The following is a 12,694-nucleotide window of genomic DNA, read 5'->3' as shown; positions in this document are numbered from 1 at the left end:
CTGCTGACCCTCAGGAGCAAACCACCAAAGGCAAATGGTGGGCTCTCACGCGTGCTCTCTCTCATGCACTCTCGCTCTTTCCCACCCCCCTCCCCCCTGAAAATATGTTTTAAGTCAAATACCAGTAAGGAGCTCACCAACAAGGGTAAACAAGTGAAATTCTCTGGCTTCAGATATAAAGGAGCTCAAAACAGTGATTTAATGGCTCCTGCTGACCTTAAGCTCTATGGGCATTTATACATGTGCTCTGGGGTGCAAGGGGTTTGCTTTAATTAGAGTGGCTCTGAGAGCTGCTCTAATTAAAGTGTCTGCAGCGTCAGGTATTCAGCTTTTCGTGCTTCAAAATAGCTTGTTCGAGCTTCAGTTAGAGTACCACCACCACCACCATTTTGAAAAGAAGGGGTGCTGAATACATGTTATGCAGAGGCTGCTGGCACTCTAATTAGCACACTCCAGCAGACTCGATTAATTATCATGCGTTGGAACAGAGCTTCATCACATGTATAGGTGCCCTATGAATCTATGAATTTGAGCAGTCTATACACTTAATTGCTGCACAGGTTTAATCTGTTTGCCACTTGAGGTTACTAAATAAGATCAATTTATCTTACTTACAGGTCTTTATCTGTGAAATTTCACCATAGAGACAGAGTTGAGGGGATCTCAGTAAGGTCTACCACCATGGTAGATTGTTCTCTTTAGCATCACTTTATTGGTCTTAATTGATGGGGTGATGTTTTCATGCAGCTACCTGTCTAAAGAGTTGGCTTCTCCTGCAGATACAATTTAGCACTGGCCTTAAAGAACACAAAGGCTCCATAACCAGTAAATCACACAGGCTCTCAAAGTCAATCAGTTTAAGATCATTTACCTTCTCTTTAATGTCTTATACAGAAAAAACTGCAAGTTGAAATATATTTTTCTCCAAATATATATATTTATATAATATATACTCTTAGTTAACTCCAAGGTATATACATTGTGTAATAAATAAGGCTTATAAAAAGAGAAATTTTCTGAATATAAAATTAAAAAAAATCAACAACTTCTACAATTTTGTACAAAACTTTGGATACAGCAGTTTGATGGGAAGGATTTTTCATTCAGTGCTAGAATATCTGGCTACAGTGAAAATGATTACAAGGTAATAAATGTGTTATTAAATACCTTTTTCTTGATTAAAACAAAAAGAAAAGACTCTTCCTTAAAGTTGGGTACTTGAAGTCTCCCCAGACACAAGATTTTAACATATAACTTTTAAATAAAATACACATTATAAGGCTGTTTATTTCCAAAATATGGAGGATTATTTTTATAACGCTCCTGTAATTATTTTCTTTTTTTAAGGTAGAAAGTACTGTTGTTGGACTCCTGTGGCTTTGTTCTTGTCTACAAGGGAATTTTCCAGCATAGCTATATCTGTTCCACTATAGCTATTCCAGTATATATTCCCATTTGGACATGCTCTTCTGGAATAAAATGATGTTTATTCTAGATAGATAGATTGCTTAGCTGTAGTGGAATATACAGCCTGCTCTAAGTCTTCTTCTATGTCAGAAAATGTCCCTGAGCAGACAAGTCCTTGAAAAGCATCAGGCTGTTAAAGGCTAACTATACAACTTTTATAAGAGGGATCAGTGAGCTCTTCATTGGGAAGCACCTCCTTACTGTCACTTTTGAGGACACCTGCAGGAGCCCACTAGTTTTTTGTCAGCAGCAGATTTTTTAAAGGAGCAGAAAAGATTTTGGTCTGATCTTCTGGCCAGCCACAAAATTGAAATGAGTGGGCCATCTACTGTGTCCATCTATTATGTTCTGTGAGAACTGGATTTCTTCCCTTCTACACTGCCCTGGATCAGATAATGTACTATTTTTTTCACACAAGGGAAAAAAATAGTGGCGAAGGGGACATTTCAGCATTAAAATTAGATTTTTTTTTTTTTTTTTTTTTTATAGTTTCTGGGGCAATTTGTCAAGGTTGAAGTTGGTCAATTTGCCAAACATCAGTTTGAAGGATAAAAGGTGGAGCAAAAGCAGTTCTACCAGGGAGGTACAACCTGGCTAAATCATAGTGCCTCATCATCCATTTCTTGATTACAGGAGTATCTATCAGGCTCCTACAGCTGTAACAGGAGATAAGCTTTCTAATGTCAAGGTTTGATGTACTGTGGATACCTAGGGTTTTAGTTCAGATTTATGGCAATGTGGTGCAAGGGAAGGTCAGAGGAATTCTCTCTGATCCATTCCAGCTAGCTACTCCATGCGCAGGTAACATCTTATCTGCATGCCTCGACTTCTGCAAAGATGTTGAAATAGTCTCCAGCAGTAATATGTCATGGAACATGCATGTAGTCACGCATGCAACTCAAAGCTATCTGTAAGGTTATAGATGTGCTAGCATCTGGGCTGAAGCCCTCATGTGAACAAATTACTAATGTTTCCATGCCCTACACTAGTCTAATAGAAGACAGGTCTATCACTGCACCTCTGGTCTTAGCAGTCAATTGTGCATCAGCTGCCCTAAATCAACATTGAATGTTTATAATTTTTTCCTTTTGCTGGATAAAGTTGTGGATTGATTATGATAAGTTTGATGTGAGATGAGTACCAAAGAGGAATTCTAGGCCAAAGGGAGCCCCCATTCCATAGTTACTGCCACCCAGTCTTTTAGATCCCAGCATTAGAGAACATGTGGTATGTTGAATGACAGACTGGGGTAGGATGACCATTACCCATTGCTCTGTTAGTAGGAGATGGCTGGCATGAGCCCAAGTAGAATGGGTAGTAGTACTGTTATTTTAAGAATTTTTTGTTTTTTTTTTAAATATGTGCAAAGAAAAGGGATGAATTTATACAGATCAGACCTTGGACAACCTGGAAATAGAGTAACCCCTCCTTAAGAATAACATACATCAGCTATAGCATGGAAAGAATCCCAAAGGGGTTAAGGGAAAAGTTCCCATTTAATGGGTCACGGTTTTACCACATATGCTCTGGTTTTTAGTCCATTTGTCCTCTGTCTGGAACCATGAGCACAAGCCTTGGCTCTGGAGTCTGTGTTCTTCCCAATGGAATTAGGGTGAATCTTAGTCATTTGCTTCATCTGCTTCTAGGAACCTTTAAGGTGAAGGGAAAACAAAATTAATAAGCCAACAGTTGCTGTTCACTTGCTCGCTTCAAACAGAAGCTGTTTTTCCATAGTGACTGCACAGAATTCAAAGGAGACCAGCTGAAGAGAACCCTGAGCCAGCTATTTGCTTCTTCACAGAATTTGTATGTTTTTAGATCATTTGCTTCTGCCATATGGAATATCCAGGCAAGGCAGATGGTGCTGACCCATCTCCTCAGGACTCTTAGCACAGCCTAAGCATTTATACCAATTTGAAAGTGCAGAAGCTGGAGAAAGGAGGAGCTAGTTCAATCAAAGGCCTTGAGCCTTTGCCAGGAATACTCTGACCTGAGAGCAGCAGAGGAGTTACAGATCCATAAAGCAGAAGCCTACATTTTTCCCCTTGTATTTGGTTAAATCCATTCCTGCTTTAATACTAGGCAATAATAAAAGGCAAATCCAGACTCCATAGCTGTGTGATAAGAGCAACTTATACCTGGAAGACTGTGCCATTGTCCCAATGCATTGCTGTCTTGACTCCAAACACCCTAGACTTAGGCCCTTCTCACACATTCACTTGCAACCATTGGAAATAATTGGAATGTTGCGATATATTCAAGTTGGCACCTGTTAGGGTGGTGTTACATGTTCACTTGTGAAAGTTGCACGTCATTGAAATGTAGTGGCTTATTAAAGTTTGTGCATGTTAGGAGATAACCCTCACCTGAAAGGGAACAACTTTGTCATGCCATGGGGCACTTAGCATGTGTTAAACTGCTTGCATGTGCATCTGCTTGTGTTTTAAGTGCACTGAGTGGGTGTTCAGTGTACAACACCATCTTTACACTTCTCTGTAAATACATTTCCTGTTGATCCATATCAGCCCCCGTCCCATCTCTAGAGTATGCTGTCTGTCATGACAGACAGAGCAGAACTAGTAAAAGTCCGTAGATTTAGTCAGTAGATCTAGGTGGATGTGACTGGTCTCAAAGCTCTAGACTGCAGAACTAGACTTGTGGTTAGTGTTGGTTTTGAAGGAAATGTTTCTTTCTGCTATAACTAGCCAGGTGCTTTGTTTTTCTGTAACATCTTTTGAAGCATGAGGGTGCTGTATGAAGAAAGACCCCAGTGCCTTACTGCTTTCAGCTGGCCACCTACCTGTGGTGTTTACTTGCAGGTATGAACATCATAGACCCGGATGCATTCCTGGCAGCTCACATAGCAGCACCAGTGGAAGATGCAGTGGCACTTCTCTTTCCGCTTCTCAGTCCTGGTGTTGTGACCACGTCCACAGCACAGCAAGTCACAGCCATCGATCCCATGAGAAGTGACGTTGCATGTTCTGTCTCGTGTCCCAAATGAGCCAGTCTCTGGGTTGGGCTCACAAAAGTTGGGGGAGTTCTCGTAGTAAACCAGGTCCCGCTCTGTTGGAGGCTTGAAAAGGGCATACTTGGCACGCAGCGTTTCCACCCAGCCCCGGGACTCCCGGTGTTTCTCCACCACCATCTCTGAGGCACTGTCGTACTTATCCTTCAGGTAGTCACCAATAGCCCGAAAATCTGGCTGTGCCCACCAGCAGGTCTTAACCTCACAGCTTCCCGAGAGGCCATGACACTTGCATTTTAGGTGCATGTGATCCAGGATAGTCTGTCCAGAAAAAGCATACAATCGCACAGAGACTTTAACCCTCACTGACTTGGTTTTGTGTTCCCCCTTTTGTGACTGCGTGCATTTAGACCTGAGGATGGACATGAACTTTGCTCTGTGGCGATAGGGGACAAGACGAAGAGCAGTGGCCTCAAACTGCTGCAGAGAAAACGTAGGTTGCCAATTAGAAGGGACTTTTTTACTATGAGGGTGGTTGAGCATTGGGACAGGCTACCTAGAGAAACTGTGGAATCTCCATTCTTGGAAGTTTTCAAGAACAGGTTGGGCAGACATTTGGCTGGGCTGGTCTAGTCAAGGATAATCCTGCCTTGAGCAAGGGCTGGACTAGATGATCTTGTAATGCCCCTTCCAGTCCTACTTTCCTATGATCCTATTATATGAGTAAGGTTTGAGAACTGCAGACAAATTTCTAAACTCCTTTCCTTCCCATCCCACCTCACGCCACCCCTGTACACTTAGCCCATCATAGAAAGGCTGCTGTCCAAATTAGCTGCACCAAGTTGGATCTTGGCCTTGCTAATAAGGGGCAGACAAGGAGGTAGGAGTCTGAGTCCCAGCTCTGCAGCAGGCTTGCTGTGTGTCCTTGTACAAATCATTTCGGCTTGAAACTTTCAAATTGATCCCTGTGTGGGATGCCCAACAAGAGATGGCTTTTGGTCTGCTTTCCTAAAACTCTGGGACTCCAAGCCTTTTGCTGGCTTCACCTGGAATTCTAGGTACTCAGCACTTCTGAAACTTGCACCCCTTCTTGGAAATGTGGGCCTTACCCTTTGAGTTTCTCTGCCCTAAAGTGCAGATAATGTTGACTGTCCTCAAGGTAGCTCACCTGAGCGCTCCTATTAGAAGACATGAGGAACTCCATCTTTGACCCATACTATTAACTTTTTTAGTACTAAAAACCTATTTTAGATTTGGCAGAAATAACCCACATAAGCTAACTCTTAATTTTGATAAGTGAAGGGTGAAAGGCAAAATCATTTCCCATTTTGGAAACACAAGTGCTTAATATGTGCTAAAGGTCTGTGACTCCCATGGGTTTGTCAATTTTATCCCCCTTATGCAGATGGGAAAACTAAGGCACAAAGCAGTTTAAGATTACATGATGAGACTCCTGCAGTTCCCAGCCTTCCTACACACAGAGTCTGCTTTGCTTCCTGGATCTGCTGATTTGGATCAAAAAGGGTTTCTAGTTATGAGACTGCAGTAAGTTTTCAAGATTGGCTCCAAAACAGTCACCTTAGTGTGGATCAGAAAATCACTAGTTTCTGTTAAAGTTATGAGGCCTTTGGTTTAGGAAGGTTCTGCCAGTTTCTTGTAAAGGAAAAGATGTCAAGTGAGAGCATGAATTAAATGAATCCAAGCGCCTCTCCTTGCAAGCATTTCTGTCTTCTGCGGCTGTATCATTAAAACCTGCACAGGAGCAACATCCTGCATTGTGTGGAAAATAGTTTTGACAATGTTTGGGGACAAAGCATAACCAATAGTGGATTTCTGTATTCACTAATGCAGTGGTTCTCAACCAGGAGCCCAGGGTGCTGCCAGATCCTTTGAAGGGTGCACGGTGTGAGGAGATAAGCCAGGCTCATGCTTGTCTCTGCCTGAATGATCCCATACCCCTTACCGCCCAGTCCCTGTGTACTGTAGCATATAATATTTGTTTTGAAAATGAGGTGCCACTCAAGTCACAGATGTTATGGAGGTATGCTTCAAGTCCAAAAAGGTTAAGAGCCACTGCACTAGTGGAAGCCATGTCCTACCGGTAGGTTCCTGGGGGTTGTATGTTTTGTGTCCTTGAGTCTAGGTCTGATGACTTGGAGTGAGGGAGGGCTCTAGTAACTACAGCCTGAGGATGGGTTGAAACTGAGTTTGTGAAATCTCTTGCAAGCAAGGAGTTGTGTGCTCCAGCTAGTAGAGAGAGGAGTCATGCAGACTTCTCTCTACCACTTCCAGCCTTGCCACCTGCAGTGCTACAAGCCTGGCCTGCTGGCCGGTCATTGCCAACTGGGAAATGCTGGGGATGCAAATCACTGTGCTCCTCAAGTTATCTTTCCCTTGCTGACTCAGGAGTTAATAATCCCTTACATGGGGATATGGCTGGCACTGTCTTGCAAGGAGAGTCACCCTGAGAGCATGGGTGCCTTAACTGAGGGGAGAGAATAGGGTTAGCATAGCCAGTTGTGCCAAACATATTACCCTGCTTCTTTGTCTCAATCTGGATGTGCCTGAATAGAAAGCAGCGGTGGGTCCATGTTCAGGGATGCTGTAGTGCTAATCTGCAGCTATATGCAGAGCTCTCCAGTGCCCATTAATGAGCCAAGCCCTGATCCAACCCCCAGGAAGGAAGTGTTCCCATTCCCTGGAATGTCACAGCAGCTGGATCAGGTCATCAGGTGTACAAAGAACTACAGTCTGCTCTGGTTTGTCACATGGGAGCTGGAGGAAAGGCACTCACCGTTCTACCTGCTTCATTGTTGTGTCTGTTCATGGCAGATCGGGCATCTGGACGGTTCTCTCGGGCATCTGCAAACTCCCGGGAGACCAGCACGCCGAAGTCAGCATCCTCGCTGCAACCACCCCATTTCCAGCCCTCACCCGGAGGTCCCTTGTGGTGCGAGTCGCACCCGCAGATGGTGGAGGTACCCTCAGCACAGGAGCGGGTGACGGCAAAGGCCACACCAGCCGAAGCAATGGCATGGACAAAGGCAGACTCTCGTGTGGCTGGGAACAAGAAAGAGCCCACAGGATTATCTGGTAGGACAATATACAGCCATTTCCCTGCCCCAGACCCAATCCCAACACCTGTGGATCCCGTTAGAAAGGGGGTTGTGTTTTTCAGACGTAATGGAAAATTAAATCCTGTTCCCACTCCTGCACCTCCCCCCAGATTAGCATAGCTTGGTGCTAGGGAACAGACCGGTGCTTTGGATATATGCAGAGGGGAATATCAGTGGGTGAGACAACCCCAGGAAGACTCCAGGCCTGGGGTTCACACTTCCCAACTGAAGTTCACATATTTGAGAAGTTCAGAAGAAAGTCACAAGAACAATTTGTGATCCAGAAATCTGCTGTCCCAGGGAAAAAGAAAAGAGCTCAGTCTGTTCAGCTTCTCTTGGATCCATTTAAGTGGTGACTTGATCAGAGTTTGTAGGGTCCTAAACAGGGAACTGATTTCTGACAACAAGGGCTCTTTAATCCCTCAGATGGAGACAGAAGTCTAACATCTGAAACCAAAGTCTAAGCAAAACCAGACTAGAAATCGGCCCCACATTTTTAGCAATAATGGCTGTCAGTCATTAGAAAATATGTGATCTAGGAATTCTCTGGCCTTCAGTCTTTAAATCAAGCCTAGATGCCTTGCAGAAAGACTGGATTTCAGCCTGAAATTATATAAGTGCAGCATCACGGTCCAAACACTAAGATTCTGCGTTATATTGGAGGCTCAAATGGAGAGTTGTAGGGCTCAGGGGCACTTAGTTTGTTTTAAGAAGTGGCCTTTCAGATTTAAGTCTTGAACATCTCATTGATAAGGTGGGATCCTGAAATAAAGGAGCTTATGGGAAACTATCTTCCCTGAAACAGAATACAAGTAGGTACTTGGAGAAAGTGCATGTTCTAGGTACAAAGCCAAGGAGAAGCAATCTTCTGGGCTTTGCAAAGGCTTCAAGGTAAAACTCCCACTGCTATGCTTCCAGATGCTAAGGGAGTGCAAAAGGTTTGTGCAAAAGGCAGAGAACAAGCTAAACCTAGTGCAATGATGTTTAAACTGCTGAATACCTGTGGTGAAATGCTTATGAGACATCTCTGAATCTGAATCAAGCCAAGTGAGATCAGTGAGGAGGAGCAGAGGGGTCTTCTTGCTGTTGCTGTGTGATGATGACATCCAAGGGCAAGACTACTGACTCGCTTGCTCCCTAGAAAACTTGAGATGTCAGTGCTCTGTAGTGCTAGAGAATGGAGGTGACAGCGTCACTTGGAGGGAAGAGAGTGTGGGGACAAGAAGTCCAGCTATGGCCACGGGCAAGTCACCTTCACTGTCTCATCTCCCCTCCATGGCTCAGAAATACACATGGAATTCCTGTGTAACCTCAGGCAGAGTCTCTCTTAGGTACAAGGCTCTCACAATGTTGTTAAGTTAGTCACATCCATGAAACAAAACTCAACAACTGCACAGAAGGCTTCAGCTTCCAGAGCTCAGCTAGTTCCTGTTTGTTGCTAAGGTAAAGCTTGTTGTTTCACAAGAAGGACTAATTTTTCCTCACCCAGCATGAGGCTGACCTAAGTCTTAAAAAATGTTTCTGCACAGTCAAGAGGATTTCTGGGATGTCACTGTGGGTAAGAATGCAATGCTATCTCCAAGCACTTTATACTACTAAATGTCACCCCCTATCTCCTACTTCAATTCTCAAGGTCATCCGGTTCCTCCTGTATAATATTCTCATCCTCCCATGTATCACTTCATCAGATGCTTTGTTGAAGTCCAGATAGATTAGCAATCCACCTCATTTCTCTTGTCTAGAAAATCAGTTTATCTTATCAAAGTGAGAGATCAGGTTAGTCTGGAATGATCTATTCTTTATCTCAGGATTCATGAGGTCATGGACTTCATGTTGTACATCATACCTGTTCCCCTTTAGTTCCATGTCTTCAAGTATTTTTTCCTTTGTTCTAAAGCCTTGCCTAGCATTGAGGGCAGACTCATACACAATCACTTTTTACCCTTCTTAAATGTAGGCACTACCTTTACTCTTCTCCAATCATATGGTGCCACATCTAACTTGAGGAATTTATTAAAAATTGCTCCTTTCAAACCTGCTCTTTCATGTGCCAGCTCATTCAGAACTCCGAACCGGAGATTATCTGGTCTCCCAGACTTGAGTGCATTGAGCAATTTTAGGTTTTGCTTCCACCTCAGATGTACTAACTTCCATATATATGCCTGGATTCCCATTAGCCATTCTACTTGCTACCTTTTTGCCCACCTCCTACATCCTCCTCACTGAGGTATTCCTTTAGTGTCTGGGCACACTTGTATTAGCTTCTGTCTACACCAAGAAGATTTCTGGACCTAAAGTAGTGGCTTCTGTCCTGGCCCTCTGCTGTCCACAGCTACCATTCACTATAGATACTAGGGCCAGTGAAGCTGGCATAGTGCTCTCTTGGCTCAACAATATGGAGATAAAAAAGAGTAAATGTATATGAGAGCAAAACCTTGAATGAAACAGAGAAAGATTACTCCACAACTAAGAAAGAGCTGTTGGTAGTGGTGACCTTCTCCAGATGCCATCATTTCCTGGGTAGATCTTCATTCATTCAGAAGGTTCCATAATTTCTATGAATCCATAAGGATTCATGGAAATTAGCTAGCTAGTAGCCCAGTACTGGCCCAGTAGCTTTGAACAGCTTATTCAGCTACATTACTGGATTAGATACCAGCCAGAGAGGCAGAACACTAAGCTGATGCCCTGAACAGGAACCCAAGCCTGGACAATACCAACCAAGAGACCAGAAATAGAAAAATACCAGCTTAACAAAAGCCTTTACCCCAGAAGACAGGGTCATCAGTGATGGAGGAGAAGCCCCACTTCAGGACAGAAGAAGCAAAAAGTTTGAAAGAGACACAAACCACAGACCCAGTAGCTTCCTGTCTGAGGCACTGGAAGGAAGGAGGGATTTCTAGATCTTTTGGAACAGGTCCTGGCAGACCTAGGCACCTCTGGACAGAAAATCCACATCTGACTTCCATCAAGAGCAAGCATACTTGAAAGCTCTCGAGTATATGAGCCAATGCACTTAACCGGTGGTCCTGAGGGTCAGGTCCTGACACCCAGAAGTCATCACATGGCAGGGGCACTGGCATTAGAGAAGCTTGCCAAAAGTGTTCAGTCTTGGATACTGCTGGCCTGGTTGGTGCAGGCATGTCAAGGACCAGGTCATTCTACATCGGCACACTGCAGTTACCCTCTCTTGAATGATGCTCTAGAATTTCTTCTCCAGGTAGGCAGAGATCCATCCACTCCCTGATCATAAAACACTAGATGGTTGCTAATGTGTATAAGAAGCTTGTCTACCAGTACAGTACTCCTCTCCTGCGCAGGTCTCAGAAGTTCAGCTTTTAGTCCTGCATATTCCAAGAGATGTGTGACATGCTGGAGGTAAATAAGACCGACACTGCACCTTATCACCGACAGTCAGACAGCCTGGAAAAACATCCCAATTGTACATTGACAGCTGAATTGGCATCTCTAATAGATGCCAGCAAAACTGGGATAGCTTACTTCCCTGTCCTGATAACTGACAGGACTAGTGTGTGATTGTCCCAAGGTACACACCACTCTGTGATATTTGGGCACGAGCTTACCCTCCCTAGCAAAATTGCTGAATGGGCCAGAAATGAGAGAAATGTTCGTTGATCCCATAGCAGAGGGATATTTAGCACAGATGGAAGCATGGGCAGATCTAGGATTATCAAGAGGGGGTGCAAATGGTGAAGTACTAGGGGCCTAGGGCTATATTATTCAGTTTAAGATCAAAGCAAAAACAAATATATCTTTATTGGAATGTGCATTAACTTGCTATATCATATCATGTATAAAAACCACAACTAGGCAAAAATAATCAAAATATGTTGTTTCATTAGTCCTGTAGTCATTAGAATTCAATGTACATCTCTTTCAGATTCAGCAGACAAAATCTAGCCTTCCTGAGCATCTTGACGGTGCAGCCAATGCTTCACTGAAAGTTATTTCTACACCTGAGTTAATGTTTTTAGCTAGAATTTAAAAAAAAGTCTGCAGAGCTGTGAAATAGGAGCTACATTACTAGGAGCTGTTAACATATAGAAGAAATGAGGGAGAAAGGATGGCTTGATTAGTGGAACATCAACAATAAAAAGGAGAGAGGGTCATTAACACCTGCAGAATTAAGAGTTTAAAAGGAATCAGGTAAATTGCAATGAGCCATGAAGTCAAATGACTCCCTCACTGCTGTCTGAATAGAGATGCTGTTGCCAATGCCAGGCAATTGGATTTAAACTTTGGATGGGGCAGGAGGAGGGGCAGGGAAGGGGTGCAACTGTACCAATGCATCTCTCCTGGATCCACTCCTGGCTGGAAGCAATCCTCAGCACAATCAGCAAAGTAAGAAAACGTTGACCACCCAGAGACAGAAGGGGCACTACCATTTATGGGAGTTTGCTCAGAAGTACTTGCAGCATGATGGGTATGGGCCAGGAATCATAGAAAAAGGAGATGTCTGGATGCTAAGCTGCAAGAGAAGCACAAGGGTCCAGACAAGAGTGATCAGCAGAGCTGGCAGAGATACTCTGTGAGCTCTCCCTTTTTTGGGTGGGAACACTACAACAGGCTACATGTCTGGTTTATACAGGTATTTAGGTGCCTGCCTCCCACTGAACTCATGGCTCACACCAACCTTAAGTCTGTTCCTCCAGAGCTGGCAATGGTCCAGGGCATTTGCTGCGTTAGGTGCTACAGTACTTAATGGTGGAGGGGTTTGGTGGCATTGCTTGGCAGAGCTGTGATTACAATGAGACATGGAGGTCTAACCTTTATCCTCTGACCCCTGACCTCGTGCTCAAAGGAAAACAGTGCATGTGTGCCTGGAGAGGCCTGATAGCTCTCCTCATGGTTGTGAGGTCCATAGGCTATGGCAATGCATGGAGATCTGCCTGCCATGGGACTATCAGCAGTGATATAAGAATAATCTGTGGGTTGGATGGGTAAGTGAAATCACGGTGCTAGATGTGTGTGAGGGTGCTGTTTCCATGTAATAGGTCAAGTGGTTGAGTGTAGAGTAGGTGGGAATGGTCCATCTGTGTTGGATAGCAAATAGACAAGGGCACACTGGATCATTGCTCAAAGAGGGCAGAGTTAAGGTGATGTTGGCCTGTACCTTTACTCT

The 12,694-nt window shown here is 43.9% G+C and overlaps 1 protein-coding gene across 1 annotated transcript in view; it reads right to left on the bottom strand.

The window, feature by feature from the left end:
* Nucleotides 1–4,276: 4,276 nt before the first annotated feature.
* WNT3 (Wnt family member 3) overlaps nucleotides 4,277–12,694 on the bottom strand; it is a 64,433-nt gene continuing 56,015 nt past the window's right edge. The window contains exons 3-4 of the mRNA XM_006017662.1: nucleotides 7,230–7,495; nucleotides 4,277–4,756 (exon numbers count right to left, since the gene is read on the bottom strand). Of these exons, the coding sequence (XP_006017724.1) occupies nucleotides 4,277–4,756; nucleotides 7,230–7,495 (746 nt within the window). The remainder of the gene's footprint in view (nucleotides 4,757–7,229; nucleotides 7,496–12,694) is intronic.

This window comes from Alligator sinensis, unplaced genomic scaffold (assembly GCF_000455745.1).
Source record: "Alligator sinensis unplaced genomic scaffold, ASM45574v1 scaffold755_2, whole genome shotgun sequence".
NCBI classification, from domain to species: Eukaryota; Metazoa; Chordata; order Crocodylia; family Alligatoridae; genus Alligator; species Alligator sinensis.
Note: the sequence above shows the minus strand (reverse complement) of the source record. Positions and strands in the feature narration are given on the sequence as shown.